General features: G+C 42.8%; 1 protein-coding gene across 8 annotated transcripts; it reads right to left on the reverse strand.

Moving 5' to 3' along the window:
• Nucleotides 1–810: 810 nt before the first annotated feature.
• On the reverse strand, nt 811–21,220 carry LOC121548900. 8 transcript variants are annotated; one of them, XR_006659253.1, is made up of 11 exons: nt 4,576–4,815; nt 3,480–3,601; nt 3,164–3,270; nt 3,015–3,081; nt 2,800–2,927; nt 2,580–2,649; nt 2,246–2,473; nt 2,046–2,084; nt 1,714–1,879; nt 1,264–1,592; nt 811–1,065 (listed from the first exon to the last, which is right to left on the reverse strand). XR_006659253.1 is itself a non-coding variant. In XM_045217311.1 (10 exons), exons 3-9 carry the CDS (start codon nt 3,170–3,172, stop codon nt 1,731–1,733), a joined length of 690 nt encoding a protein of 229 aa, XP_045073246.1. In that variant the 5' UTR covers nt 3,173–3,270; nt 3,480–3,601; nt 21,195–21,220; the 3' UTR covers nt 811–1,592; nt 1,714–1,730. The 8 variants fall into 8 exon arrangements, 7 of the variants coding, with proteins under 7 accessions (XP_045073246.1, XP_045073250.1, XP_045073249.1 ...); XM_045217311.1 differs by lacking the exon at nt 4,576–4,815 and adding an exon at nt 21,195–21,220 and having other exon boundaries at nt 811–1,592; XM_045217315.1 differs by having other exon boundaries at nt 811–1,592; nt 3,164–3,233.
• Nucleotides 21,221–26,375: the final 5,155 nt, after the last annotated feature.

Below are 26,375 nucleotides of genomic sequence, written 5' to 3' on the forward strand. Positions count from 1 at the left end.
TAAATGACTTTACTTTTTGCTTCAACTGGCTGTCCAAATCCACTGAAAGATCGGAAATCCTGTCTGCAACTGTGTTTCTTGTCAGGCTGATATTTGCAAAAGCCTGCCGCTTTTCAGGGCACACAATCTCCGCTGCCTTCATCATGCATGTTTTTACAAATTCACCCTCACTAAATGGTTTTGAAGCCACTGCGATTTCATTAGCAATGAGGTAGCTAGCTTTCACTGCGGCGTCACTGATGTCTCGGCTGTGAGTAAACACAGACTGCTGTTTCTTCAGACCCGCCAACAGTTCATTCACCTTCTCTCATCTCCGCTGTCCTTGAAAGTTGTCATATTTGTCGGCATGAAGACTCACATAGTGGCGACGAAGGTTATATTCTTTCAGCACTGCAACATGCTCTGAACACACCAAACATACAGGACGTTTGACACCCTGAACTATGCTGTAGGTCCAACTATACTGTAGGTCCAACTATACTGTAGGTACAACTTTTCAATCTGATTGAGGCATAATGTCACAAAGTAGGTAACACCTCAAACAATAAGTGCTTCTAATACTAAAAGTAGATCAAGCTGAAATTCACAAATACATATGAGGCATCCCATCTTCAAAGATTCACTCACACCAGAGGTTCTACAGGGAGAAGTCTAATTTTGTCCTTATTGAGTAGCAAGATAATCTTTCATTTGGTTCACTACATAGATTGTGATATGCTTTATTCTAAACTAGAATGAGTCACCAACGCCCTGGTTGGAAGTCGTATAATTTTTGTTTTTAAGTAATGTTGGCAGCGTTGTAATCTTTTTCAGACTTCAGACTCTTTGTGTTGCCACAATGGGGCACTTAATGTCTGTAAGTACTGCTGTTGTATTTCTGTAAGGCCTTATGTATGAGAGTCACTGCTTCATCATTTGTTTTACAATGCAGAAGTCCCACAGAGTCAAGGAAGAGAACATTCACTTCCTCCACTATGTTATTGTAGTGAGATGCAGATCTCCGGCTTGTGACAAAGTTTTTATCATAAGTATGGTGCATCACCACTAGAATGGCATCTCTGTTACCTGTTGAGAGACAAAACGATGCAATCTTTAGAAAAGTACTTCCACCAAAAAATCATTAGAGACAAAAGGTCATTCTACAACATGGACCAATACATCCTGTTGAGTAAAATTAAATCCCATGATAGAAGTAGTATTGACAATTGTATTCGGTCTGGAATACTTTAACTTTCTTGGTGTAATCTCAAAAGGCTTTCCTACCTGGAACTTGGCTCATGGCAGCCTCAATGTCAGTTCCCACACGAGATGTAACAGGACAGAAGACCATCATGACTTGGCAGTCCTCTGCACTGGTCTCCTCTCGCTTAAGTCCCAGATTATCCACTTGTTTCATGAGTGCAAGATGAGTGTTTAGGGTTTTTCCACACACTTGCGAATGGACTTGAACTACTTGAAACGAAACATAATTAAATTACAACACTACATACAGTATATCCCCAAGATGTTGCATACAAAAGAAAAGTGGTGGATTTCCATTGCAGTCATTTTCCATTGCAGTCATTTCAGGCTAGAAAGCTCATTCACATCAGCTATCACAGCGGAGAGGGGAGGGAGATTTATGCTAATTAGATTGATATGAACGGTGGACTGACAGGAAATGCATGAACAAATGATTTTCGATTAGTACAAAGCATATCCCAAGAATCTCACCCGGCAAATGTTTTGTTTCATTTCTTCCTAATACAGATGCAATTAAAGGATTGGAGAACTTCCACCAACTTCCAGGTTCTTTTCCTTCCTTTTCTTCTTGGGCCTCGACCTTTGTCATCCACATCTGTTCTTGGTCGTTTGGGGTGGGTCTCTACAGCGCCTAAGGCTGAGGACAACAAAGTATTATGAATGAAAATCCAATGTTTTTGCAGCACATTCTTGTGAGTCTGTGCAAGTCATTGTGGTTGGCTTTGCCAGCTGTAAAAGGGTTTAAAAACATCTATAGAATTCTTACGTTTTGATAACGTGCTGTGTTTAAGATTTTGAGTTACCTGGTCGTTCTGAAGCGCCTTTAACAGATTTTTTATGTACTGAAAAATATTGAAGATTGGGGCTGTTAACTGAGTAATTCCAAACTAAGACAAGACTGTGTTCGAGCGCCATTAACGTCCCAATAGTGAATGTCTTGAATGTTTAACTTCTCAACAAAATTATACTATTCATGAAATCTACGTGTTTACAATTTTTATACCATTATCTATGTATTGTGATTCATGAAGGATGAGCTGGTTTCCTGCTGTAGCAGAGTCAACTGATGGGGACACAGCATTGCCCTCAGCCTCCATGGGCTCTTCTTTATTGTAGCTCTCAAGTAGTACAACATGTGCCTGAATAAAGTGCAGGGCTTTGTCAAGCTGCTTCTCCAAATCTCTAAGAATAGGGACGTAGCCATGTAACACTCCCCCAGGAACAAGTGCATCTGTAAGCAGAAAGTGACCAGTGCATAACATTACAATTACAACCAAAGAGACACCACAAATGTATTGGGTGACAGCTATGCTGAAAGTCCTTGAAAAGGGACTTACTCTTCATGACACCAGCTGAAATGAAGTCCCTAACCTCGTTAAGAATTAAATCGATAGGTTTAGCTGTGTCCTAAGAAACAAAAAAGGTTGAGAAAACATGGGGGGATTAGTACATACAATGGAATTGCACATTGAATCAAAAACCTTCATTCTATTAACTACACTGAATGATCCCACAAAGTGGTACAGTAGCCATAGAAGCTTTTGGGGCTATACCAACCTGTTTAGATTTGGTTAGAAGTTCACTGATCCTCTTTCTAAGTTTGAAATGCTTGAGGCCTGGCAGAAGTTCGTTCAGATCATCTCTTGTTAACTCTTGAATATCAATGTCCTCTTTAATTCCAGCTCCTGAAAACAAATATGATGTAATTAGGAACACAGTTGACGACGACTGACGATACAATGCATAAAGCTCAGTGAGATATGATAACTTACTTGCAAGGGCAGATGCTGCATCTGGTGAGAAGCTCCTGATTTGCTCTTCCAAACTCATTGTCCTTGCCTAGGAGGAAGAGTATGATAGGCTATTTATTATTGTTCACAGGCTTACACAGCTGCTAACTGTATGATTGCATTGTAGTTACCTGACTCATACTTGTATTGTCACACTGATGCTGCTGTAGGGAAACAGGATTTGATGTCCTCTGCTCTGATCTTGAAACGATAACAGGTTCAGGACGGTAGGCCTATTCTGATACAACGTCACAACACTTTCAGATAGAAAATACATTGTGCCCAGAGAATACATTTTCCTTACTGTTCCTTGCTGTAAAAGGTACATTTATCAACGTTCTGCACAATTCAATAAGCCTGGGCCATCAAATTACGAATTCACTGATTGGGGCAAGGGAAGAGTCATTAGGCCATGAGTGGATGCAAAAATTACAAATATAAACTCACCTGCTGCTGTTTATGGACCTTTATTACGCTGCCTAGGTAAGACCCACGGAGAAACAGTCACTGTTTAGAGTGTTGGATGAGTGGGACGTCAAATACTGCAAATTCTCGTGAGGAATACAAATCTAGGAAAGAGAGGCAGATTGAACATTTGCAGCATCATTACACTCTTTAATGGCTGTATTTCACTGACGCTGCAGAGACACACACAGGATTGCCTGTTACTGAAATACATAATTACATCGATTGTGGCTGAGGCAAGATATATTATCCTAGACAGCCGATAGTGCAGGGGCAATAGATGTGCACTATCGTCTAGGCTTGATGTGCATTCCCGGTAATACACTCGTGTCCCCTGTGTACCGGTGTGTACATAAAGCATCCTCTATTCAAGCTGCAATCAAGCTTGATACCCCAACAGTATAAAATGGGCTTCCCCTCAAAGTCCATAGCTTATCGCTTTTGGTTGGTCATGACAGACAGCCATTACGCAGATACACAGCAGGTATCATGGTCGCAAGGCATATGAATTAACAGTAGCGGTGCGTGCGTAAAATCACTGGGGAAGCCAAAGCTATATTACAACCTACACTGTATGTGTTATAATATTTGCATTGTTTGCTGTTAATTCATATGCCTTGCGACCGTGATATATAGTCCTAAAGGCCGAGACAATTAGAAGACACAGTGGCAGAATACATTTCAACCACACCTTTGTTTTAACACAAAACCGGACAGCAACCTCTGTCTGGTGAAGTCCATTGCATATAACAGACCTACAGCATGGTTAAGCAAGTTAATGTTTCCGACATTTTCGGACCACTAAACAACTATTGATTTAGAACCATAGAGAGGTACCGCAAGTCGCAAAGAAAACAGGAGCTGCCTCCACTATTCCAGCACCATTTCAACTAAAACATTTTAACATCATCAAATCACCTCTGCTTCGTCTAATACAGTGACAACTAAAAGATACCGAAAACAATTTAGTCCAATCAACATAAGCTAAATATGATGTGGCTGTCCATGGTTCTGGGTTCATTTCTGAGTGCGCGTGTGTGTGCGTGCATCGTGCAAGTAGAAAAACATGTTGACTCACCCTACTTGTAGAGAAACACCAATGCTATCCTCTCTTTCATGTTGACAAAATGGTCTATCACCCTGTCAGACAGCACACGCTTTAATTTTTTGTTGTCCTAGGCTACCTGGCTACAATGCTTGCTCGCTAGCCTAACTTCCATTAATGGGCAATGTTAGCTCCCTAAGCGTTTCCAAGGTATGTTAATGCAGCTGCAAACGATGCAAAGTCCAGTTTGCCAGTCATGGACAAACAGACTGTGTAATCATGGAGAATGGGGGTGCTATGATTAAGACAGATTTATAATAATTGCAGAGTGTGGATTCACTCGTCACCTCCTCCCCTCACCATCCACGAGCCAATGGGATGGCAGAGTCAGCTGTCAAGAGAGTGAAAGGCTCATGCAAGAGGGCCAAGCTAGACGGTATGGACATATGGTCAGCTATACTGCAGTGGTGAAACACGCCCACAGAGGGGATGGACAGTAGCCCTGCACAGAGTCTGATGTTGCGCAGACTCAAGTCATTACTGGTGGCACCCAACCTGCTGAAGCCCTCTTAGGTTATGGGTGTCACCAGTAGCGGTGCGTGGGTAAAATCACTGGGTAGGCAAGAAAAAAGCCATCATACAACCTATGTTTTGTGATAATTGCGTTGTTTCTTTATAACCTGTTAATTCACAGTGCCGTGCATTTGTGGACGCCAAGGGAAGCCAGGCTTTCCCAATTTTCTTTACAAAATATGAATATATGTATAAAATAATTTATCTTTTCGTAATTTACCTTCAATTGTCAAGAGGCTGAATGTATCTCACAGGAAAAAGCATCCGGCGAGCGAAACAGCACCCCTCTGTCTCTCTTCGTGTAGGCCATCTGTCTGATACTGTCTGGTCCAAATGAGTATGACATTGTTGCTGCCTGTAGCATTGAATGCAAGAGAAGCCAGCGAGCATTTGGGACTCCCTTAACAATCAGTGTTGAGCTAAACTGAGCGGGCTCAACTGTGAATGGTCCTGGCGAGAAAAAAAAAAGTGTCAAGGGAAGCCAGCTTGGATTTGGCGTCTCTCCTATCAAATCACTTTGAGAGCATACATCATTAACAGAAACAACTTGAATTGTTGTATCTTGTTGTGTTGTTGTTCTTCGGTGGCTAGCTAGCTAGCTAGCTAGCTAAAATGGTCCCTTTGCTAAATTAGCCATGGATGGAGATAGAGATAGGGACTTGGTTTACTTAATTCTCCGTACTGGCCAATGATTATAACGGCGATTCTGATCAACCAATAATTCATACAATGTTGTGCCCCTGGCCTGAGAGGATGGAAGTTCAATATGTACAGTAGCTAGATGTAGAAGGCTAATGTCAACTGCACAGAGGAACAGCTTCTTGAAGATCAACGGCTTATGGTCTGTCTCAGCTGTTATTAACTCTCTGCCATATAGATAATGATGAAATCTCTGGCAAGCAAATACAATACTAAAACATTCCTTTTCTATTAGAGTTGAGTTTTGCTCCGTTGGCGTTGATGCTCGCGAGGCAAACACCACGGCTGTCCCTGTTGCATTAAGCAGCACCCTAACACAGTGGTTCTCAATCCTGGTCCTGGAGACCAAAGGGGTGCACATTTTTGGCTTTGCCTTAGCACTACACACCTGATTCAAATAATCAAAGCCTGATGATGAGTTGATGATTTGAATCAGGTGTGTAGTGCTAAGGCAAAAACAAAAATATGCACCCCTGGACCAGGATTGAGAACCACTGCCCTAACATGCTGACCACACCACCGAGCAGTGCAAAATAAATGTACATATACATGTCAGTCAGTCATTTCATCCAAAGTGCTCATGGTGGTGCCACAGGGTTCAATTCTTGGGCCGACTCTTTTCTCCGTGTATATCAATGATGTCGCTCTTGCTGCTGGTGACTCTCAGATCCACCTCTACGCAGACGACACCATTTTGTATACATCTGGCCCTTCATTGGACACTGTGTTAACAAACCTCCAAACGAGCTTCAATGACATACAACACTCCTTCAGTAGCCTCCAACTGCTCTTAAACACTAATAAAACTAAATGCATGCTCTTCAATCGAACGCTGCTGGCACCCGCCCACTCGACTAGAATCACCACTCTCGACGGGTCTGACCTAGAGTATGTGGACAACTACAAATACCTAGGTGTCTGGTTAGACTGTAAACTCTCCTTCCAGACTCACATTAAGAATCTCCAATCCAAAGTTAAATCTAGAATCGCTACCTATTTCGCAACAAAGCCTCCTTCACTCATGCTGCCAAACATGCCCTCGTAAAACTGACTATCCTACCGATCCTTGACTTCGGCGATGTCATTTACAAAATAGCCTCCAACACTCTACTCAGCAAATTGGATGTAGTCTATCACAGTGCCATCCGTTTTGTCTCCAAAGCCCCATACACTACCCACCACAGTGACCTGTACGCTCTTGTTGGTTGGTCCTCACTACATGTTCGTCGTCAAACCCACTGGCTCCAGGCCATCTATAAATCACTGCTAGGCAAATCCCCGCCTTATCTTAGCTCATTGGTCACCATAGCAGCACCCACCCGTAGTCTGCGCTCCAGCAGGTATATCTCACTGGTCATTCCCAAAGCCAACACCTCCTTTGGCCGCCATTCCTTCCAGTTCTCTGCTGCCAATGACTGGAACGAATTGCAAAAATCTCTGAAGCTGGAGACTCTTATCTCCCTCACTAACTTTAAGCATCAGTTGTCAGAGCACCTTACCGATCACTGCACCTGTACACAGCCCATCTGAAATTAGCCCACCCAACTAACTCATCCCTATATTGTTATTTATTTTGCTCTTTTGCACCCCAGTATCTCTATTTGCACATAATCTCTTGCACATCTAGCATTCCAGTGTTAATACTAATTGTAATTATTTTGCACTATAGCCTATTTATTGCCTTACCTCCATAACTTGCTACATTGGCACACAATGTATATTTTCTGTTGTATTTTTTGACTTTATGTTTTTTTTACCCCATATGTAACTCTGTCTTGTTGTTTTTATCGCACTGCTTTACTTTATCTTGGCCAGGTCGCAGTTGTAAATGAGAACTTGTTCTCAACTGGCTTACCTGGTTAAATAAAGGTGAAATAAATAAAAAAAAATACAAATGTGCATCTGCGTTTCCAGGTTCTATTTTAGACACTTGACGCGCTGCAAGTCCCACCTCTCCCATCTCCTCATTTGTTTTTAGGAGCTGTGGGGCTCTATTTTCTTATAACTAGATGTGATGCCTAGCTTAGAAAGAATACATTAATGATTAAACATAATAGGTTTGTGCTGTACTGATATAGATTGTTTAACATAACAAGCTGTGATTAATGTGAGGAACCGTTAGGGGGTAGGCTGAGATAGGCTTGTGACTCACACACACAGCCTCTTTGTTAAACCGCTCAAGGACAAAGTACTGCAACATGAAGAAGAAAACTATGTCTGAGGTTGCTGACTCGAGACAAGTTGTAAAGATAACAACTAATGCCTGGCAACAGTGAAGCGCCAAGGGACTGGGACCAGCCTGTGCGCCATCGATAGGTTGGGTTAGTTTAAACCACACCCAGCCTCTACTCTGACAGGCCCAGCAGGGAAAGGGAACTATCTCTGTCAGAGTATTTAAAGAAGAACTTATAACAAAAGCTCAGTTCTCTGACTGCCCTGCATGGTTTTTCAGTGGGCCCGTATATACGAACATCATATTTACCATTCAAGTGTTTGCATTAATTAAAATACTAGTCTATTTTAGAAGACGTGTATTGACCTCTTTTTTGTACCTATACCAGATTTGAATTGAAGCAACTTGACAATTGGTGACCGCCGACGTGATCTGGTAGAGGGACTTCGCTGGGTATTGTCCGGCCGATTGGACATCGCTGTCGTTGGACGGTGTGTTTCACAAAGAGTCCGGACAACTAAAAACAGGTAAGCAGACACCTATTGTTATATAACTAAAGTTCTGCACATTGGCTTTATCCAAATTAATTTTGTGAAACACCTGTTTGATGTAAGTGAACTAAATTATGAATTATTATACGAATTATTATGAGTAGATAAGCACCATATTGTGACATGCAAACCTGTGGTAAATGTGAGTGTTAAACCATGGTATTAAAGAGTATTGTTCCACTGACACGTACCAGAGGGCTAGGTACGGCTAGGATCGGGGAAAATACTGAAGTCCCCAGGCTAGGACCACCAGGGGGTGGGAACTGGGGGTATAGGGAATTATTGGCTTAAAAGTGTTGCACTACTGACACGTACCAGAGGGCTAGATACGGCTAGGATCAGAGGGACACTTACAATTTTAGATAGTGTTGCACTACTGACACGTACCAGAGGGCTAGGGTACGGCTAGGATCAGAGGGACACTTTAAAGTATAGGGTGTTGTATGAATGAGAGTGCGAATGATCCCAGTGTAATAAAAGAGTGAATGTGGGTTATTAAAATTAATAAACCTGTATACCTTGATAGAAAACTAATTAGGAGTTAAAGAAGTCTGTAGCTGCTTAAACCGTATAACCCGTTAATAACAATTGGGAACATAAAGGTAGAATAATGAATAACTAGTATGACTAAACTGAAACGTTTGAACTGATATAACTGAACTGTAACGTTTGATGTTTGCCATAGCATAATACTGGTTTTAAATAATTATGTTGAAGCAATTTGGTTTATTATTTGATTTAACGTTTGATGTTTGACATAGCATAATACTAGTTTTAAATAATTAAGTTGAAGCAATTTGGTTTATTATTTAATTTAACGTTTGATGTTTGACCCTGCAAAATACTGGTTAAATAATTAGACTGAAATAATTTGGTTTATCGTTGAAATATAAATATGCACCGACTTTAACTAACTAGGTGGGAATAATTTGATTTAAATAAATAGACTAACGTACTTTAAATAACGGACTAATATTACGTTAAAACGAAAAACGGACAAAACCTGTTCGGAGTGGAAACAGGAGGGAGAACCGCGTAGGGGTACATTTAAAGAAGCAGTGAGAGAGAGAGAGAGAGAGAGAGAGAGCGTAGGAGGGGGCCAGTACCCACTGATAGCCTTACCTAATCTATTGGCGGGGAATGAAAGAGGCCCCAGCAACCTTAGATGTATAACGTATGAACTTGCTCACCCGAACGTAGACGTACATCATGGGTGAGAAAGTAGAGAATATTTACATTAGCATTTTTGGTCATTTAGCAGACGCTCTTGTCCAGAGCGACTTGCAGGAGCAATTGGGGTTGGGTGCCTTGCTCGGGGGCACATCGGCAGATTTTTCGCCTGGTCGGCTCGGGGATTGGAACCGGCGACCTCTCGGTTGCTGGCATGGTGCTCTTGGTTACTGGGCTACCTGCCGCCCCATATGAGTTTAAGGTTGTGCCGTTGTTTGATCATGTGATGGGGTTTGATGGGTGATCGGACCATGACTGGTGTGGTTATGGAAGTAATGTATAAATAGTGGAGAGCCAATAGGGGTTCCATTGAACTATTATGTTTTGTTGGGCATTTCGGTGGCATGGGGTGGGGTCTGTGTGTATGAGTGAATTCGGCGGCTGGTATGGGTGGTGACCGGATACTACTGAGTATTTGGTTTGTTGATGTTGAATGGAAGATTTGTAGCATGGTTGGGGTTAAATAGAAAGACTCACTTATTCAATAGGGAATGGGTGAAGGGAGAGAGTTTTGTGTTGCTGAATGAGGTGAGAGCTAGTGCGGTTTTCATTTGGTGACGTCACTTGCTCTATGAACTGGAAATATTTACTTTGAAAGGATCGCGGAATGTGTGGGGTGACTGGCAATGTATGTAGAGGGTCCCTGGTTTGAACCCAGGTAGGGACAGTGGGTAAAGCTTTCGCATTGGGGCTATAGACCTAGATTATTACGTGGATTGAGAAATGTGAAAGGTTGAATTAGATAGCTTAAGTAGAAGTATTCTAGAAAGGGCTATGAAAATATGTTACAAGGTCCCCGCGCCTCCCCCGTTGTGTAGGAAGGAGCAAGGGGAGGGGTGAGAGATAGTTCAAATGATAGGAATATCATTAAATGTATGCTTATCAACGATAGCAAGTATTTGTTTTATTAATTAGGGCCTAATCAGAGAGAACAGTTAAAGAAATTGAATAGCGAACTGAAATGGCGATAGAGCTGTGAAAATTGAGTTGAGGACAATGGAGAATAATTTATGGCTCTGGTTAGCGGGAGAAAAAAAAAATAGAGACAGTCCAGCGAGTTAGATTGAGCTGTAAGATTTCAAGTAGAGGTCTAAATACTTGACTGGAAGGCAGTGCTTTGATAAATTCGAATTGTTATTACTTTATTTGATAGGTTGCTTAACACCAGTGGTGTATGCAAATAGTTGGTGAATTCTAAAAACGATAATTTATTTTCATTACGGGGACCAGGGGATGCAAGTAGCTTTAGCTATTATGCTGAGGGAATAGCACCAACCTATAGTGGGTTCTAGATTTGTTAAATAAACAAACTTATATTTTAAACTAAAGTAATGCAATAGGCTACAATTTTAACATTATCAGAAAAAGGCACAATTTAATGTGAAATAGTTATTACAATTATTATTAATAGTTATTACAGTTATTATCATTGATCCAGTAATGATAGAAGGATAGTAGAGGAAAGGCAAGGGATTCAATCTAATTTAGGGAAAGAAGCAGAGTATGAAGATATATTAGGGAGAAAATACCATTAACAGAGGGATATAAAACGTTTAGCTGAAAAAGACAACAGGAATAATTTACCTTACACCCTAATATAGACATTAGACCACACCAGAAGTAGAGATGGCAGGATCACCAGTAGCAATCATGAAGAGAAGGTTCCCAGAAAATAGTGAAGATATTGGTAATATCTCTAACAAATGAGAAAAAGGACCAGAAAGATAGTAACTAAATGGCCAAAGGAGGGAACATTTGATGTAACCGTGATTGTATTGGCTAAAAAATGAAATATGACATTTACAGGGGACAGGAACAATAGAAGGGGATCATTTGAGATGAGATCACATGTAGCAGATTTAGGGTAATCAATTAAATAATCATTGTATACTCGAGGAATTTTGAGTGGTTTTATGGATTAGTTATGAGGAATTAGATTGATACAAACAATTATTGATGGGTTAGGACTGGGGATATCTGTATCATGTTTTGTGTGTACTACCATCTTTAGATTACTGATGGCAATTGGATGATAAATTACCAATATTACCTAAGTGATTGTTTAGGTAGGTGGTAATATTGACACATGGGCAAAACATGTGTCAAAGGGGGGATGGTAGGAGATGGTAGGATTAAATAATAAATATATACGAAGGAGGACACAAAATACAAAAAAAATAGAAAAAAGAATGCAGTCAGAAATAGAAATTGAGAGCTGAACATGTGTGAAGATAGTTTATTAACCACACCCGTATGTCAGCGGTTTTGTGCCCCACAGGTGAACTAAAGGAGAAGGTGACCCACTCTATCTAACCAGGTGACTGGTGAGCATCCAGTCCCTAAAGAAGAAAAAACTGGAAGCAGGCCTGTTGGGAAGGGGCCCTATCAGGTTATATTGGTTACTGCCTTTGCCATTAGAATAGCAGAAAGAGCAACCTGGGTCCACGTTACCCACTGCAAAAAGGTAAGAACACATGCAAGCACCACTGAACACACGCAGAGTTAGAGAGAAGAACTGTACCAATAGGGTCTGGGGATCACCTCTGTTAACGAAGATCTCCTACCCCGACCTATCATCACTGTAGTGTGTTCTCAGGGTGTGAGTATGGGGTAGTACCAAGAAGAAAGACTGAGGACAGGTGAGGGTTGGCGGTTTTGGGGAATATGGATAACTTGAGTTGCATCATAGTCTCGGTAATGGTCTTGATATGTCAAGATCCACCACCAATTGTGCTATGCCCTTACCATTGTTGAAGTAAAAGAGAAGAGAAGCGACCCAACATACTGACCGTCAAGGGACGAGTGGCCTACAAAATGGGAGTCAGAGAAGGGCAGACTGTCAGATTCAAAATAAGGGTTAGGGACGTAGCCAACGGGTGGGGTCATGTCAATAAGCAGCTTGGGGATTATAAAATCCCATTATATTCGTGTTCGGCCCCCACAGCGGATTGTTCCTAGACTCAAGTGTTTAAATACACTTGGGGATGGGGATATGAGACCGGGCGGGACTGAACATCCAGATGGGGGGTAAAGAGAAACAAAGACATCACCAATTATCAATTGGAGATTTAAGTTCGGAAGCACAGGAGAGAATTCTAAACCTTACAGCCCCTGTAACCGATGTGTGGTGGGCGTGTGCCAGTAAAGGCAGTGTAAGGCAGAGAATTCCAAAAGGGTGGCTAGATACGTGCGCCCTGGTTCTACTGGTTCAGCTAGTTAGAATTAGTCACCAGGAACCAAGGATTAAACAGATGTAGGAGGAGTTTTCACAAGAAGGAGAATAGCCCTATTTAGATGGATGCGATTGGGATACCAAGGGGGGTATCGGATGGATACTGAGCTATGAAACAATTAGGGGAAGGGTTTACTACCACGTTCTTTTGGTGGGTGACAAGCGAAATTGTGGATTGGATTAATGATATCTATTACGACCAACAACGATTTATTGGCTGGACTAGGGATGCAAGAGAAGGGATCTTTGAACAATTATCCGCCATCTCACTCTTATGACTTAGTAAAAAGAGGTTGGCTCTAGATCAGGCAGAAAGGGGTGGTGTCTATAGAATGGTAAGCCATTTTGTTCGTTTATCCCCTAACAACACCAGTCCTGACGGGAGTATCTCTAAAGCCCTAGTTGGTATAGATAAACTATCAGCTGAAATGAAGAGCATGGCTGGAATGGAGGGAAACGGACTGTTCTCCTGGTTGAATGATTGGTTTGGTAAGTACTCTGTTATGGTGGTTACAGTATTTCTGACCCTAGTAGTTGTGTTTCTAAAATTAATGTGCTGTGCTGCCTGTGTAATTCCTTGTTTGAGAAAGTCTGTTACAGATGTCGTGCATACGGCTGGTATGATGCCCCTCCTAGGGGCTCAAGAAGGGGATGCAGACACTGAGTCTAGCTTTCGGAAGAAACTGGGGTTGACAAAGGATGACCCTTGGTTTGCTATTGGTGAGGTGGTGGAGTGACACCTAGTGGGTGTCTAAAGGGGAATCAAAACTCCCTGTTTGTGTTTTTATGTTTTATAAATCCATTTTAACTATTGTGAATGTTTGTCTTTCCTTATGTGAAGGTTTGAAGTTCCTGGGTGGCTGGTAGCCAACCTAGTACAAGTTAGGTGTAGATGGAAGGACTGAAGGCCTTTTTATTATCATTATTGCCTATAAAAGTGTGATTCTTTTTGTTTGTATTGTATTTTAATGAGTGACACCCTAGTGGGTGTCAAAAGAGGGGAATCTAAATTTCCCTGAAATTTCTTATTTTGGGTTCACACCCAGCGGGTGTGACAGATGTAGGAGGAGTTTTCACAAGAAGGAGAATAACCTCGGGTGTGAAAAGGGGGGATTGTGGGGCTCTATTTTCTTATAACTAGATGTGATGCCTAGCTTAGAAAGAATACATTAATGATTAAACATAATAGGTTTGTGCTGTACTGATATAGATTGTTTAACATAACAAGCTGTGATTAATGTGAGGAACCGTTAGGGGGTAGGCTGAGACAGGCTTGTGACTCACACACACAGCCTCTTTGTTAAACCGCTCAAGGACAAAGTACTGCAACATGAAGAAGAAAACTATGTCTGAGGTTGCTGACTCGAGACAAGTTGTAAAGATAACAACTAATGCCTGGCAACAGTGAAGCGCCAAGGGGCTGGGACCAGCCTGTGCGCCATCGATAGGTTGGGTAAGTTTAAACCACACCCAGCCTCTACTCTGACAGGCCCAGCATGGAGCGGGAACTATCTCTGTCAGAGTATTTAAAGAAGAACATAACAAAAGCTCAGTTCTCTGACTGCCCTGCGTGGTTTTTCAGTGGGCCCGTATATATACGAACATCATATTTACCATTCAAGTGTTTGCATTAATTAAAATACTAGTCTATTTTAGAAGACGTGTATTGACCTCTTTTTGTTCCTATACCAGATTTGAATTGACGCAACTTGACAGAGCATACACCCACATGTATGACTCACCGATTTTGTATGACTCAACAAGGGTCCAAATTCAACAAAGATCCAGCAAAAAAAAGGGCCTCATGCATTTCAGGTAAAATAACAACCCAATATTCATTTTCCAGGACAAATAAGCTAGCAAAAGGTAAGCTAGCTAAATGTCCATGTTTAATGTGTGTTTCAACCTATCCCCAAATGAATATAGTTGGTTTACAGTTGGTTTTTGGTATTTTAACCTGCATGTCTTGAACGCGTCGGGAGGGGTAGACAAAATCGCCCAACAACCTGCCCACTTGACCCTATCCCCTCCTCTCTTCTCCAGACCATCTCCGGTGACCTTCTCCCTTACCTCACCTCGCTGATCAACTCATCCTTGACCGCTGGCTATGTCCCTTCCGTCTTCAAGGGAGCGAGAGTTGCACCCCTTCTCAAAAAAAGCAACACTCGATCCCTCTGATGTCAACAACTACAGACCAGTATCCCTTCTCTCTTTTCTCTCCAAAACTATTGAGCGTGCCGTCTTTAGCCAACTCTCTTGCTATCTCTCTCAGAATGACCTTCTTGATCCAAACCAGTCAGGTTTCAAGACTGGTCATTCAACTGAGACTGCTCTTCTCTGTGTCACGGAGGCTCTCCGCACTGCTAAAGCTAACTCGCTCTCCTCTGCTCTTGTCCTTCTAGACCTGTCTGCTGCCTTTGATACTGTGAACCATCAGATCCTCCTCTCCACCCTCTCCGAGCTGGGCATCTCCGGCGCGGCTCACTCTTGGATTGCGTCCTACCTGACCGGTCACTCCTACCAAGTGGCGTGGCGAGAAGCTGTCTCCGCACCACGTGCTCTCACCACTGGTGTCCCCCAGGGCTCAGTTCTAGGCCCTCTCCTATTCTCGCTATACACCAAGTCACTTGGCTCTGTCATATCCTCACATGGCCTCTCCTATCATTGCTACGCTGACGACACACAACTAATCTTCTCCTTTCCCCCTTCTGATAACCAGGTGGCGAATCGCATCTCTGCATGTCTGGCAGACATATCAGTATGGATGACGGATCACCACCTCAAGCTGAACCTTGGCAAGACGGAGCTGCTCTTCCTCCCGGGGAAGGACTGCCTGTTCCATGATCTCGCCATCACGGTTGACAACTCCGTTGTGTCCTCCTCCCCAGAGTGCGAAGAGCCTTGGCGTGACCCTGGACAACACCCTGTCGTTTCTCCGCTAACATCAAGGCGGTGACCCGATCCTGTAGGTTCATGCTCTACAACATTCGGAGAGTACGACCCTGCCTTAGACAGGAAGCGGCACAGGTCCTAATCCAGGCACTTGTCATCTCCCGTCTGGATTACTGCAACTCGCTGTTGGCTGGGATCCCTGCCTGTGCCATTAAACCCCTACAACTCATCCAGAATGCCGCAGCCCGTCTGGTGTTCAACCTTCCCAAGTTCTCTCACGTCACCCCGCTCCTCCACACACTCCACTGGCTTCCAGTTGAAGCTCGCATCTGCTACAAGACCATGGTGCTTGCCCACAGAGCTGTGAGGGGAACGGCACCTCCGTACCTTCAGGCTCTGATCAGTCCCTACACCCAAACGAGGGCATTGCGTTCATCCATCTCTGGCCTGCTGGCTCCCCTACCTCTGCGGAAGCATAGTTCCCGCTCAGCCCAGTCAAAACTGTTCGCTGCTCTGGCACCCCAATGGTGGAACAAGCTCCCTCACGACGCCAGGACAGCGGAGTCACTCACCACCTTCCGGAGACATTTGAAACCCCATCTCTTTAAGGATTACCTGGGATAGGATAAAGTAATCCTTCTACCCCCTTACCCCAAAAATACAAAAATAATAATAATACATATAAAAAAATAAAAAAACAAAATTGTTAAGTGGTTATCCCACTGGCTATAAGGTGAATGCACCTATTTGTAAGTCGCTCTGGATAAGAGCGTCTGCTAAATGATGTAAATGTAAATGTAATGATGGTGAATGCAGACTCACATGCGGAGCCGGTTCAGTCAGCATGTAATCCATTATTGCTTGCACCACTCTGCACAGAGACCGGTTTCGAGACTTCGTAGTACCTCAGAACACGTGTGAACGACACCAGGAGCTTTATTTCCTGTACAGCTTGGTCATGTTTAGGCACCCAGTGACACACACTGTCCTTGTCCAGGAGCCGGCAAAGTGGCTCACACATCTCAGTGTCACGCCCTGGCTCTGGGGACACTTGTATGTTGAGCCAGGGTGTGCATTTCATTTGTTTTTCTGGTATGTGTATTTCTATGTTGGCCTGAGTGGCTCCCAATCAGAGGCAACGAGTGTCAGCTGTCGTTGGTTGTCTCTGATTGGGAGCCATATTTAAACTGTCTGTTTCCCATTTGTGTTTGTGGGATCTTGTTTCAAGTCTGTTTATGTTAGACCGTGAACTGTCACGTATCGTTTGTTGTTTTGATCGTGTCTCTAATTAAAGAGTATGTTTGCCTGCAACGCTGCGCCTTGGTCCTCATCTTTGGTAGACGAGCGTGACAGAAGATCCCACCTCGACTGGATCAAGCAGCGTGACGAGGAGAGAGGATGGACTTGGGAGGAGATGAGTGCGAGTCTGGCAAGAGGGATGGAGGCCTTGGCCACGGGTAGGAGTGAAGCCCATACAATTTTTAGGGGGGCTAACGCCGTGGACGACGGGGCAGCAGGAGGCCGCCAGGTTACGGAGTCACTGGTCACCAGGGGGAAGGAGGATGTAGAGGCACGGCGAGAGGTACTGGCGTGTGTTGCCAGTCGGTCCGGCCTGTTCCTGATCCCCCACGTAGGGCCAGTGGTGTGTGTTCCCAGTACGGTCCGGCCTGTCCCTGCCACTCGCACCAAGTCAGTGGTGCGCTTCGTCAGCCCGGCACGGCCCGTTCCTGCTCCCCGCACGAAGTCAGTGGTGCGCGTCGTCAGCCCGGTCCGGCCCATTCCTGCTCCCCGCACCAAGTCAGTGGTGCGTTTCGTCAGCCCAGCTCGGCCCGTTCCTGCTCCCGCGCACCAAGTCAGTGGTGCGCTCGTCAGCCCGGCACGGTCCCGTTCCTGCTCCCCTCACCAAGTCAGTGGTGCGCTCGTCAGCCCGGTCCGGCCCGCTCCTGCTTCCCGCACCAAGTCAGTGGTGCGTTTCGTCAGCCTGGCGCGGCCCGCTCCTGCTCCCCACACCAAGCCAGTGGTGTGCGTCGTCAGTCCGGCACGGCCCGTGCCTGTTCCACCGGTGGCTAGTCCGGCACCGGTCAGATGCTTCACGCCGGAGCTAGAGCAATCCGCTCCACCAGTGTGCAGTCCAGCTCCGGCCAGCGAGGGCCAGACCGGACCAGGGGTACTTTGGGGGTTGGAGCGGGGATCAGGCCCGGAGCCGGATCCGCCGCCTAAGCGGAGTGCCCACCCGGTCCCTCCCCTGTGGTGTTTGGTGGGCGCGGTCAGAGTCCGCGCCTTTAGGGGGGTACTGTCACGCCCTGGCTCTGGGGACACTTGTATGTTGAGCCAGGGTGTGCATTTCATTAGTTTTTCTGGTATGTGTATTTTTATGTTGGCCTGAGTGGCTCCCAATCAGAGGCAACGAGTGTCAGCTGTCGTTGGTTGTCTCTGATTGGGAGCCATATTTAAACTGTCTGTTTCCCATTTGTGTTTGTGGGATCTTGTTTCAAGTCTGTTTATGTTAGACCGTGAACTGTCACGTATCGTTTGTTGTTTTGATCGTGTCTCTAATTAAAGAGTATGTTTGCCTGCAACGCTGCGCCTTGGTCCTCATCTTTGGTAGACGATCGTGACACTCAGACAGCTTTGGCAGGAACTTTGCCAGGTATGTCACAAAGCCAATGAAACGCTGTACTGCCTTGGCATCAGTGGGTGTCGGCATGTCCAGTACAGCCCAGGTCTTCTCTGGGTCTATTTTCAGTCCCTCAGAGGATAGTATGTGTCCATGAAACGGAACTGCTTTCAGCTTGAACTGCAGCTTTTACACACAGAGCCTGAGCCTCACCTCCCTGCACCGCTCCATCAGTGTGCGCAGGTTGTTGTCGTGTTGACGCTCGCCTCATCATCAGAGTCCCCGCATCAGACACAAGAATATCGTCTGTGATCGGCTCGATGCCTCGAAGGTCCCCCAGCAGTTCATGTTGCTTACGTTGATAGATCTCGGGGGCCATGGACACGCCAAAGGGAAGTTTCAGCCATCTCATCCTCCCCATGGCGTCCAGAATTTAGTCATCCAGATGCTGTCCTCATCAAGTTTACACTGGAGATAGGCATCTCTGGCACCCACCAGTGTAAATACGCGTGCCATGGGCAGTTTACAACACATCCTCTAATGTTGGCATAAGGTAGTCAGACCTTTTCACTGCCTGATAAAGGGGCTTTGGGTCCATACATCATCTGATATTTTATGGCTTGGCAACCACGACCATGTTGCTTAGCCAGGGCATCGGCTCAGTCACTGGGGTGACATGTCCATAACGCTCATGTTTATGTAGTTGGGCTTTCACTCATGCCTTCAAGGCTACAGGCACATTCCGTGGTGCATATTGCACAGGGGCGACCTCGAGTCCATTACACAGTGGTGTAAAGTACTTAAGTAATCAAACTTGAAAGTACTACTTAAGTAGTTTTTGGGGTATCTGTACTTTACTTTACTATTTATATTTTTGACTACTTTTACTTTACTACATTCCTAATGAAAATTAGGTACTTTCTACTCCATACATTTCCCCTGACACCCAAAAGTACTTGTTACATTTTGAATGCTTAGCAGGACAGGAAAATGGTCTAATTCACACAGTTATCAAGAGAACATTCCTGGTTATCCCTAGTGCCTCTGATCTGGCGGACTCACTAAACACATGCTTCGTTTGTAAATGATGTCTGAGTGTTGGAGCGTGCCCCTGGCTCTCCGTAAATTAAAAATATAAGAACATGGTGCTGTATGGTTTGGTTAATATAAGGAATTTGAATTGATTTATACTTTTAATTTTGATACTTAAGTATATTTTAGCAATTACATTTACTTTTGATACTTAAGTATATTTAAAACCAAATACTGTTAGACTTTTTACTCAAGTAGGATTTTACTGGATGACTTTCACTTGAGTCAATTTCTATTAAGGTATCTTTACTTTTACTCAAGTATGACAATTGTGTACTTTTTCCACCACTGCCATTACAAAGTGGCAACCTGGTCTCAGAGCATTTCGTATTAATATGATATGTTACATTTCGTATGGTATGTATTATTTTGTGGATGTCCATCATCCATTTCTCATGATATGTTATGAATTTCAATTTGCATTATATGTTAGGAATTTGCTAAATGTACAATATGTTAGGAATTTGCTAAACATACTATATGTTACGCAATTTACAAAAAACTAATTCTATGTTACAAATTCTAGCTAAGTGGCTAATGTTAGCTTGCTAGCTAAGGTTAGCTAGGCTAGGGGTTAGGGTTAAGGTTAGGGTTACATTTAGGAGTTAGGTTAAGGTTAGGGTAAGGGATACCTATAGGGTTAAGGTTATGGTTAGAGTTAGGGAAAGGTTAGCTAACATGCTAAGGAGTTGCAAAGTAGCTCAAAAGTAGTAAGTAGTTGAAAACTTGCTAATTAGCTAAAATACTAAAGTTGTCCATGATGAGATTCGAACTACGCAACCTTTGAGTTGCTAGACGTTCACCTTACACACCCACCCCGACAAACCACCCTAAGTAACCATCTGTCTTATGTAACAATACCATACATAACATATACTAATTTGAGTGTCTCGGATTTAAATTTACTATGTTACGTCTAGTCTATGAGACCAGACTGTAAGTGGACATCTCCTGGCACAGACTCCACTGGATCATTGAAAACGTCAGAATATGCGCTCAATGCCTCTTTGGGGCACTGCTCCACTTTGTTTAGCTCCCCCTGGAATTGTGACAGTCATGACTCCTAAGCGCTCACAAGTAGAACCAGAGAGTAGTGGGTTTTGGTCTGACTCCACAACTTCAAAGAGTAGCTTGTGCTTCACCCCCTTAATGACACTGTCTGTGTGATATCGCCCCATTTACCAAATTAACTCTCCTGAGTACAGTTTCAGCTGTGTGTTGCTTGCCTGTAGTGGGGTATTTGGTGATATTCTCTCTTTCATTCTCCTACTCTTAACATGTTGCCCCTGTGTCAAACGGGCATTATTGTCTTTATTATTCTGTTTTAGCTGCACAAACCATTTCTGGCCCTGAGAGTGACCTGTACTGATGCAGACCAGTTCCTCACTGTCAGAGCCTCCCCTCTCTATATAGTATCCTCCACAACATGCACTTTCTTTACTCAGCGTGATCGTTCCCCTGCCTGACACACCTTCGCAAAATGCATACCAAGCCTAGACAGACGATAGTGCATGGGCGCTAGATCTGCACTATCGGCTGCCCAGACTAGAAAAATATACACAAATTAAGATTACCCGTTCGTAGTCTACTTACCGCATAATACTGTCACGACGTCAACCAGTGGCGGTTCTAGACACATTTTACTAGGGGGCCAAGGAGGGGCCAGTGTTTAATCAGGGGGGCACACATAAAAAAAACTGGCAACACATGATATTCAAAGATTATAAACTTTATTTTACTTTAAAATCATATGACATTTATTATAACACGTATTTTGTACAAGAGTGCAGATGCAAGAGAGATAGTGCCATAAAAATGAAAATAAAAATTAATTAAAAAAATTAAAAGTACAGGGTACAAATACAGGGTTCATATTCAATGTGAACAAAACTCCAGGATACAACAAAGGGTACAACAATGTGCCATTTCCTATTTATGGAAGCCCCACTACTGTGGACAGTTGATTCCACATTTTGTTTTAAGAAAGAAAACTTTCTGAGTGATTTATAAACAAAACACACTACCCTGTATCCATTTAGGTAAAATAAACCAAATCAGAAAAGAAATTCAATTCAAAGAGGCTTTACTAGCATGACCATATTGACATACAGTATTGCTAAAGCACATAAACAGGGAAACGTGTTACACATTAACATCCAGTAGTCCAATAGGATGCAGACAATAAACATTAAGTTAACATTCGTTTAAAAGCAACAATCATGTCAACACAATGTAGCAATATGAACAACACTGATGGATATCAGCAACAACATGAAAACAAGAATATTACAGGTGTCTGTGTGTGTGTGTGTGTGTGTCTGTGTCTTTGTGTACTTCACTGTCAGTTGATGAGCAGGTGTACAAAAAAGGCTTTACAACATATATGGGCAAGTCCATTTAGGACAGCACATTTCCACCATAGTTCACATTAGGAAAAATGACAGCATGAATGCTCACTAAACAAACATATACTACATATACCTTTTTATACACATTTTTTTTTCAGTAATTTTTTAAGAGTGAAAGGGAAGTAAGCAATCGCTCATCATAGGATCATACATATTTCAGTTACAATATTAGTTACAATATTAGTGTTAGTTAGATCATCATGTCAAAGCTGGACCTGCAAAGTCTGAACGACACAAGTGTGCAATGATTGGAGTGATTTTGTTTCTTTTTTTTCTTGCTTTGCTTGTTTTCAAAAGGAAAAATCATAGTTGGTAAAAAATAAAATAAACTTTCGTTGAAAGGTATCACACTGTATAATTTACAAATATCTAAAGAGGTTTAGTGGATGCCATAAAACATCTGTGGAGCTTGAAGATTTGTAGTACATAGATGTTTGGCAGAGATAATTCAAAAGAATAAAATCATAAACTCTATCTATCTATCTATCGAGAGAGAGAGAGAGAGAGAGAGAGAGAGAGAGAGAGAGAGAGAGAGAGAGAGAGAGAGAGAGAGAGAGAGAGGAGAGAGAGAGAGAGAAGTGTTTCCTTAGAGCAGTACATGCAGCAATCACTTAATGGAGTGATGTCATAATGGGCCACAAAACTTTGGGGATGTGGATGGAAAGTTACAGGCAGGAGAGGGGAACCCAACAGAAGCAGGTCTTGAGACATGAGTTTGCCCCTTTTTGAAAACCTCTTGAGAGAGGATTGGTGGGATATATATACATACATACAAACATACATACACTCTAGTAGTGTGTGGAACTACTTGGTACTGTGAGGAAAAAAAAGATAGATGATGTAAATGAAAAAATAAAACAAGCTTCAGCTTCTTAAGACACGGTGGGTTCATCTAAGTAGACACAGTAACTTCATGTGGACACCAGACTGTCTTTGTCTCACATCTAACTTCATATGGACCCCAGACCGTCTCTGTTTACACATGTAACCTTCATATGGACACCAGACTCTTTGTCTACACATGTAACTTCAATGGGCACCAGACTGTCTCTGTCTACACATGTAACTTCATATGGACACCAGACTGTCTCTGTCTACACATGTAACTTCAATGGACACCAGACTGTCTCTGTCTACACATTTAACTTCATATGGGCACCAGACTGTCTCTGTCTACACATGTAACTTCAGTATGGACACCAGACTCTTTGTCTACACATGTAACTTCATATGGGAACCAGACTGTCTCTGTCTACACATGTAACTTCATATGGACACCAGACTGTCTCTGTCTAACATGTAACTTCATATGGACACCAGACTCTTTGTCTACACACGTAACTTCATGTGGACACCAGACTAACTCCATTCATTTTACCGCTGGTATGAGAACAGATAAACCCACCGTGTCTTAAGAAGCTCAAGCTTGTTGTTTTATTGTTCATTATATCTCTTTTTCCTCACAGCGGCACTCATACGCTACTAGCGTATATATCATATAGATACACTACAGCAACAGGATACGGCGGTTGTGCTGTCTGGCAAAACGGTCCCACAAATACATCAAGATCCAGAGCCTTGGCCCTTCTGGACTCTATGCTCAGGACACCAAGATCACTGAGTCTCTCATCACTAGTGGTGGACCGCAGGGAAGGTTTTTATCAGTTTCAGTGTGGAGAAACTGCGTTCGCGGTTCGCAGATGGCAGGATACAGTTTTTGGGTGCGCCACTCTAATTTTCCCCGTGTAGAACGTTGCCGGTAGAGCGTGCATTAGTTCCGCTTTTTAGCGCTCGCGTGTAAAATAGTTATACATTCATAATTTTTATTTGGTCAGCACCGGGGGCCACAGGGGTGGCCAGGACATTTCCAGGGAGGCCGGGCCTCCCCGGCCTCCGTGTAAAACCGCCACTGACGTCAACCAACACAGATAATAAACAAACTAGTCACAATCCAGGTTTCACGAGAAGGTGGTCTGTGTCTGTACTTTCAGAAACGTCCTCCTGATTTCTAGTAATCAGAAAGTGAAAGTGTCAGCAGGCTATCACAGCCCATTGGTTGGTCGGGGATAACGTTCAACTCAATACACGTCACCCGACCGTTCTCTATGGCTTTGACAAAATAAATCGCCTCCTTTATCTATTCGTTTTTATTGTTTTCTTGCACAACAGGTCATTCATGTCACAACAATACTCAATTTTCTGACAAGGTCAAATAGCATCACACAATGCAAGTATTGATTGGTTTAACAAAAATAATCTGCATGAATTTGTGAGTTCATACCAGTTGGAGGGCCGGTCAAGTGGATTTTTCCCAGTCGTATGTGTTAAATTCCAACTTGGTTACAAACGCAGGGCATGAGGGCTGTTTTTAGGCACAGAGCAAAGATACCGCCCTTAGCTCGTGGTATATTGGCCATATACCACAAACCCCCAAGGTGCCTTATTGCTATTATAAACTGGTTACCAACATAATTAGGAACAGTAAACAAGTCATACCCGTGGTATATTGTCTGACATACCACAGCTTTCAACCAATCATTATCCAGGACCCAGACTACCCGGTTTATATGTTGCGTTCACATGCTAGTCGGAACTGAGAAACTTTGACATTTTCGACTTGCTAACTGGTTTGTAGTTATACATTGCCTGCGATTCAACCACTTAGCAAGTCAGACATTTCCGATTCCACCAGCACGTGAACGGCTGCAAAAATGTCTCATATAACACAGCTTTCAGCCAATCAACATCCAGGAACCAAACTTCCCAGTTTGTAATATTTAATTATTGGATTGTTTTATCACAGGTATAACCATCTCAGTCATTATCAATCTATTGATTGTACTAAGTACCATTGATCTTAGAATCAGACTCTATATCATGTTTGTTTAAGCACACATTTTTTGGTTTATGTTTGATGTTGTAGCCTAGGCCTATGCATAAAGTAAATATACAGGTACACGGCTTGGAAAGAGCATATACTACTACCATGTTATAGTAGCCTAATTTCAGATGATTGAGGTTCATGTGTCCATTTCCCCTAATAATGAAAACAATACATCACAAAATGTAATAATCATCAGAAAAATGTACTTTCTGCAATTGATTTCAGTTATAGTCATTGGATGCATTACAAAAGGACCACACAATGTGTATGGTGCTCAGTAAGGGGGAAGTATCAGAATCAATATCAGTATTTATGCAATAGCAGTATTTATGCAATACTGTTTACACACTTCTTTATCTTATAAGGGGAGTGTTCTGGTCCTCTGTAGGCACATACAATGGAAGGTCGACGGCAGATAACTGTCACAACAGCTTGTCTCGAGAAGAGATTAACATACTGAATCTTAACTTCATTTGGAAATAATTAGATATCTGTTTAGGAGCAACCAAAATATTTGATTTCTAGTTCATAACATGAAAAATATGACTTTCTAATTATACATACGCTGGAGGGTAGAAAACAGCAGCAGCAGATGTTGAGGAAATTGCAACAACAGCTTGTCTCCTGAGAAGAGATTAACATACTGCATGTCAACTTCTTTGGAAAGAATTAGATATCTGTTTAGAGCAACCAAAATATTTGATTTCTAGTTCAAACATGAAAAATATGACTTTCTAATTATACATCGCGTGGAGGGTAGAAAATAGCAGCAGCAGATGTTGAGAATTGCAACAACAGCTTGTCTCCTGAGAAGAGAGATTAACATACTGGCATGTCAACCCTTTTGGAAAGAATTAGATATCATTTTAGAGCAACCAAAATATTTGATTTCTAGTTTATAAGATAAAAAAATATCATGTTCATATTACTAATAAACATACAGTAGTGTAGAGTGAATGTGGAATATAACAAAGGTAAACAAACTACCATTGGCTGTACAGTTTGCCTCTCATGAGCCCTATTGACTCGTGCTCATTTTTAGTCTGAAAGAAAAAGTGGAAAGAAGTAGCAACGTTTCTATTAGTTTTCCATGGTACATTATCCACAGAGTGATTCAGTACTGAATTAAAACATTTAAAATGGTGATTAAATGATACAATACCTCAGGACGTATGTCAAGCTTCTTCAAGAAATGTCTTTGACTGCTGCTTACTATTACGTGGACACTCCAGTAGTCCTTTGCTCTCATGGAAGAGAATAAGTCCACTGTGAGTATTACATCACCTCTGGTCACTAGTCTGCTACTGTCAGGCATGGTGTAGTCTGGATCGAAGGTGTGATGCAGCACTCACCAGAATGACAGGTTTACCAGCTGTCGAGAGAGGGGATAAAAATAACAATAATCCACGTAAAAACATACATTAATGTTTTGAAAATGTTCTTCATGGATATTGATTACCTGGAATCTGCTTCAGTGCTGCT

The sequence above is a fragment of the Coregonus clupeaformis genome, unplaced genomic scaffold, assembly GCF_020615455.1.
Source record: "Coregonus clupeaformis isolate EN_2021a unplaced genomic scaffold, ASM2061545v1 scaf1005, whole genome shotgun sequence".
In the NCBI taxonomy this organism is placed as follows: Eukaryota; Metazoa; Chordata; class Actinopteri; order Salmoniformes; family Salmonidae; genus Coregonus; species Coregonus clupeaformis.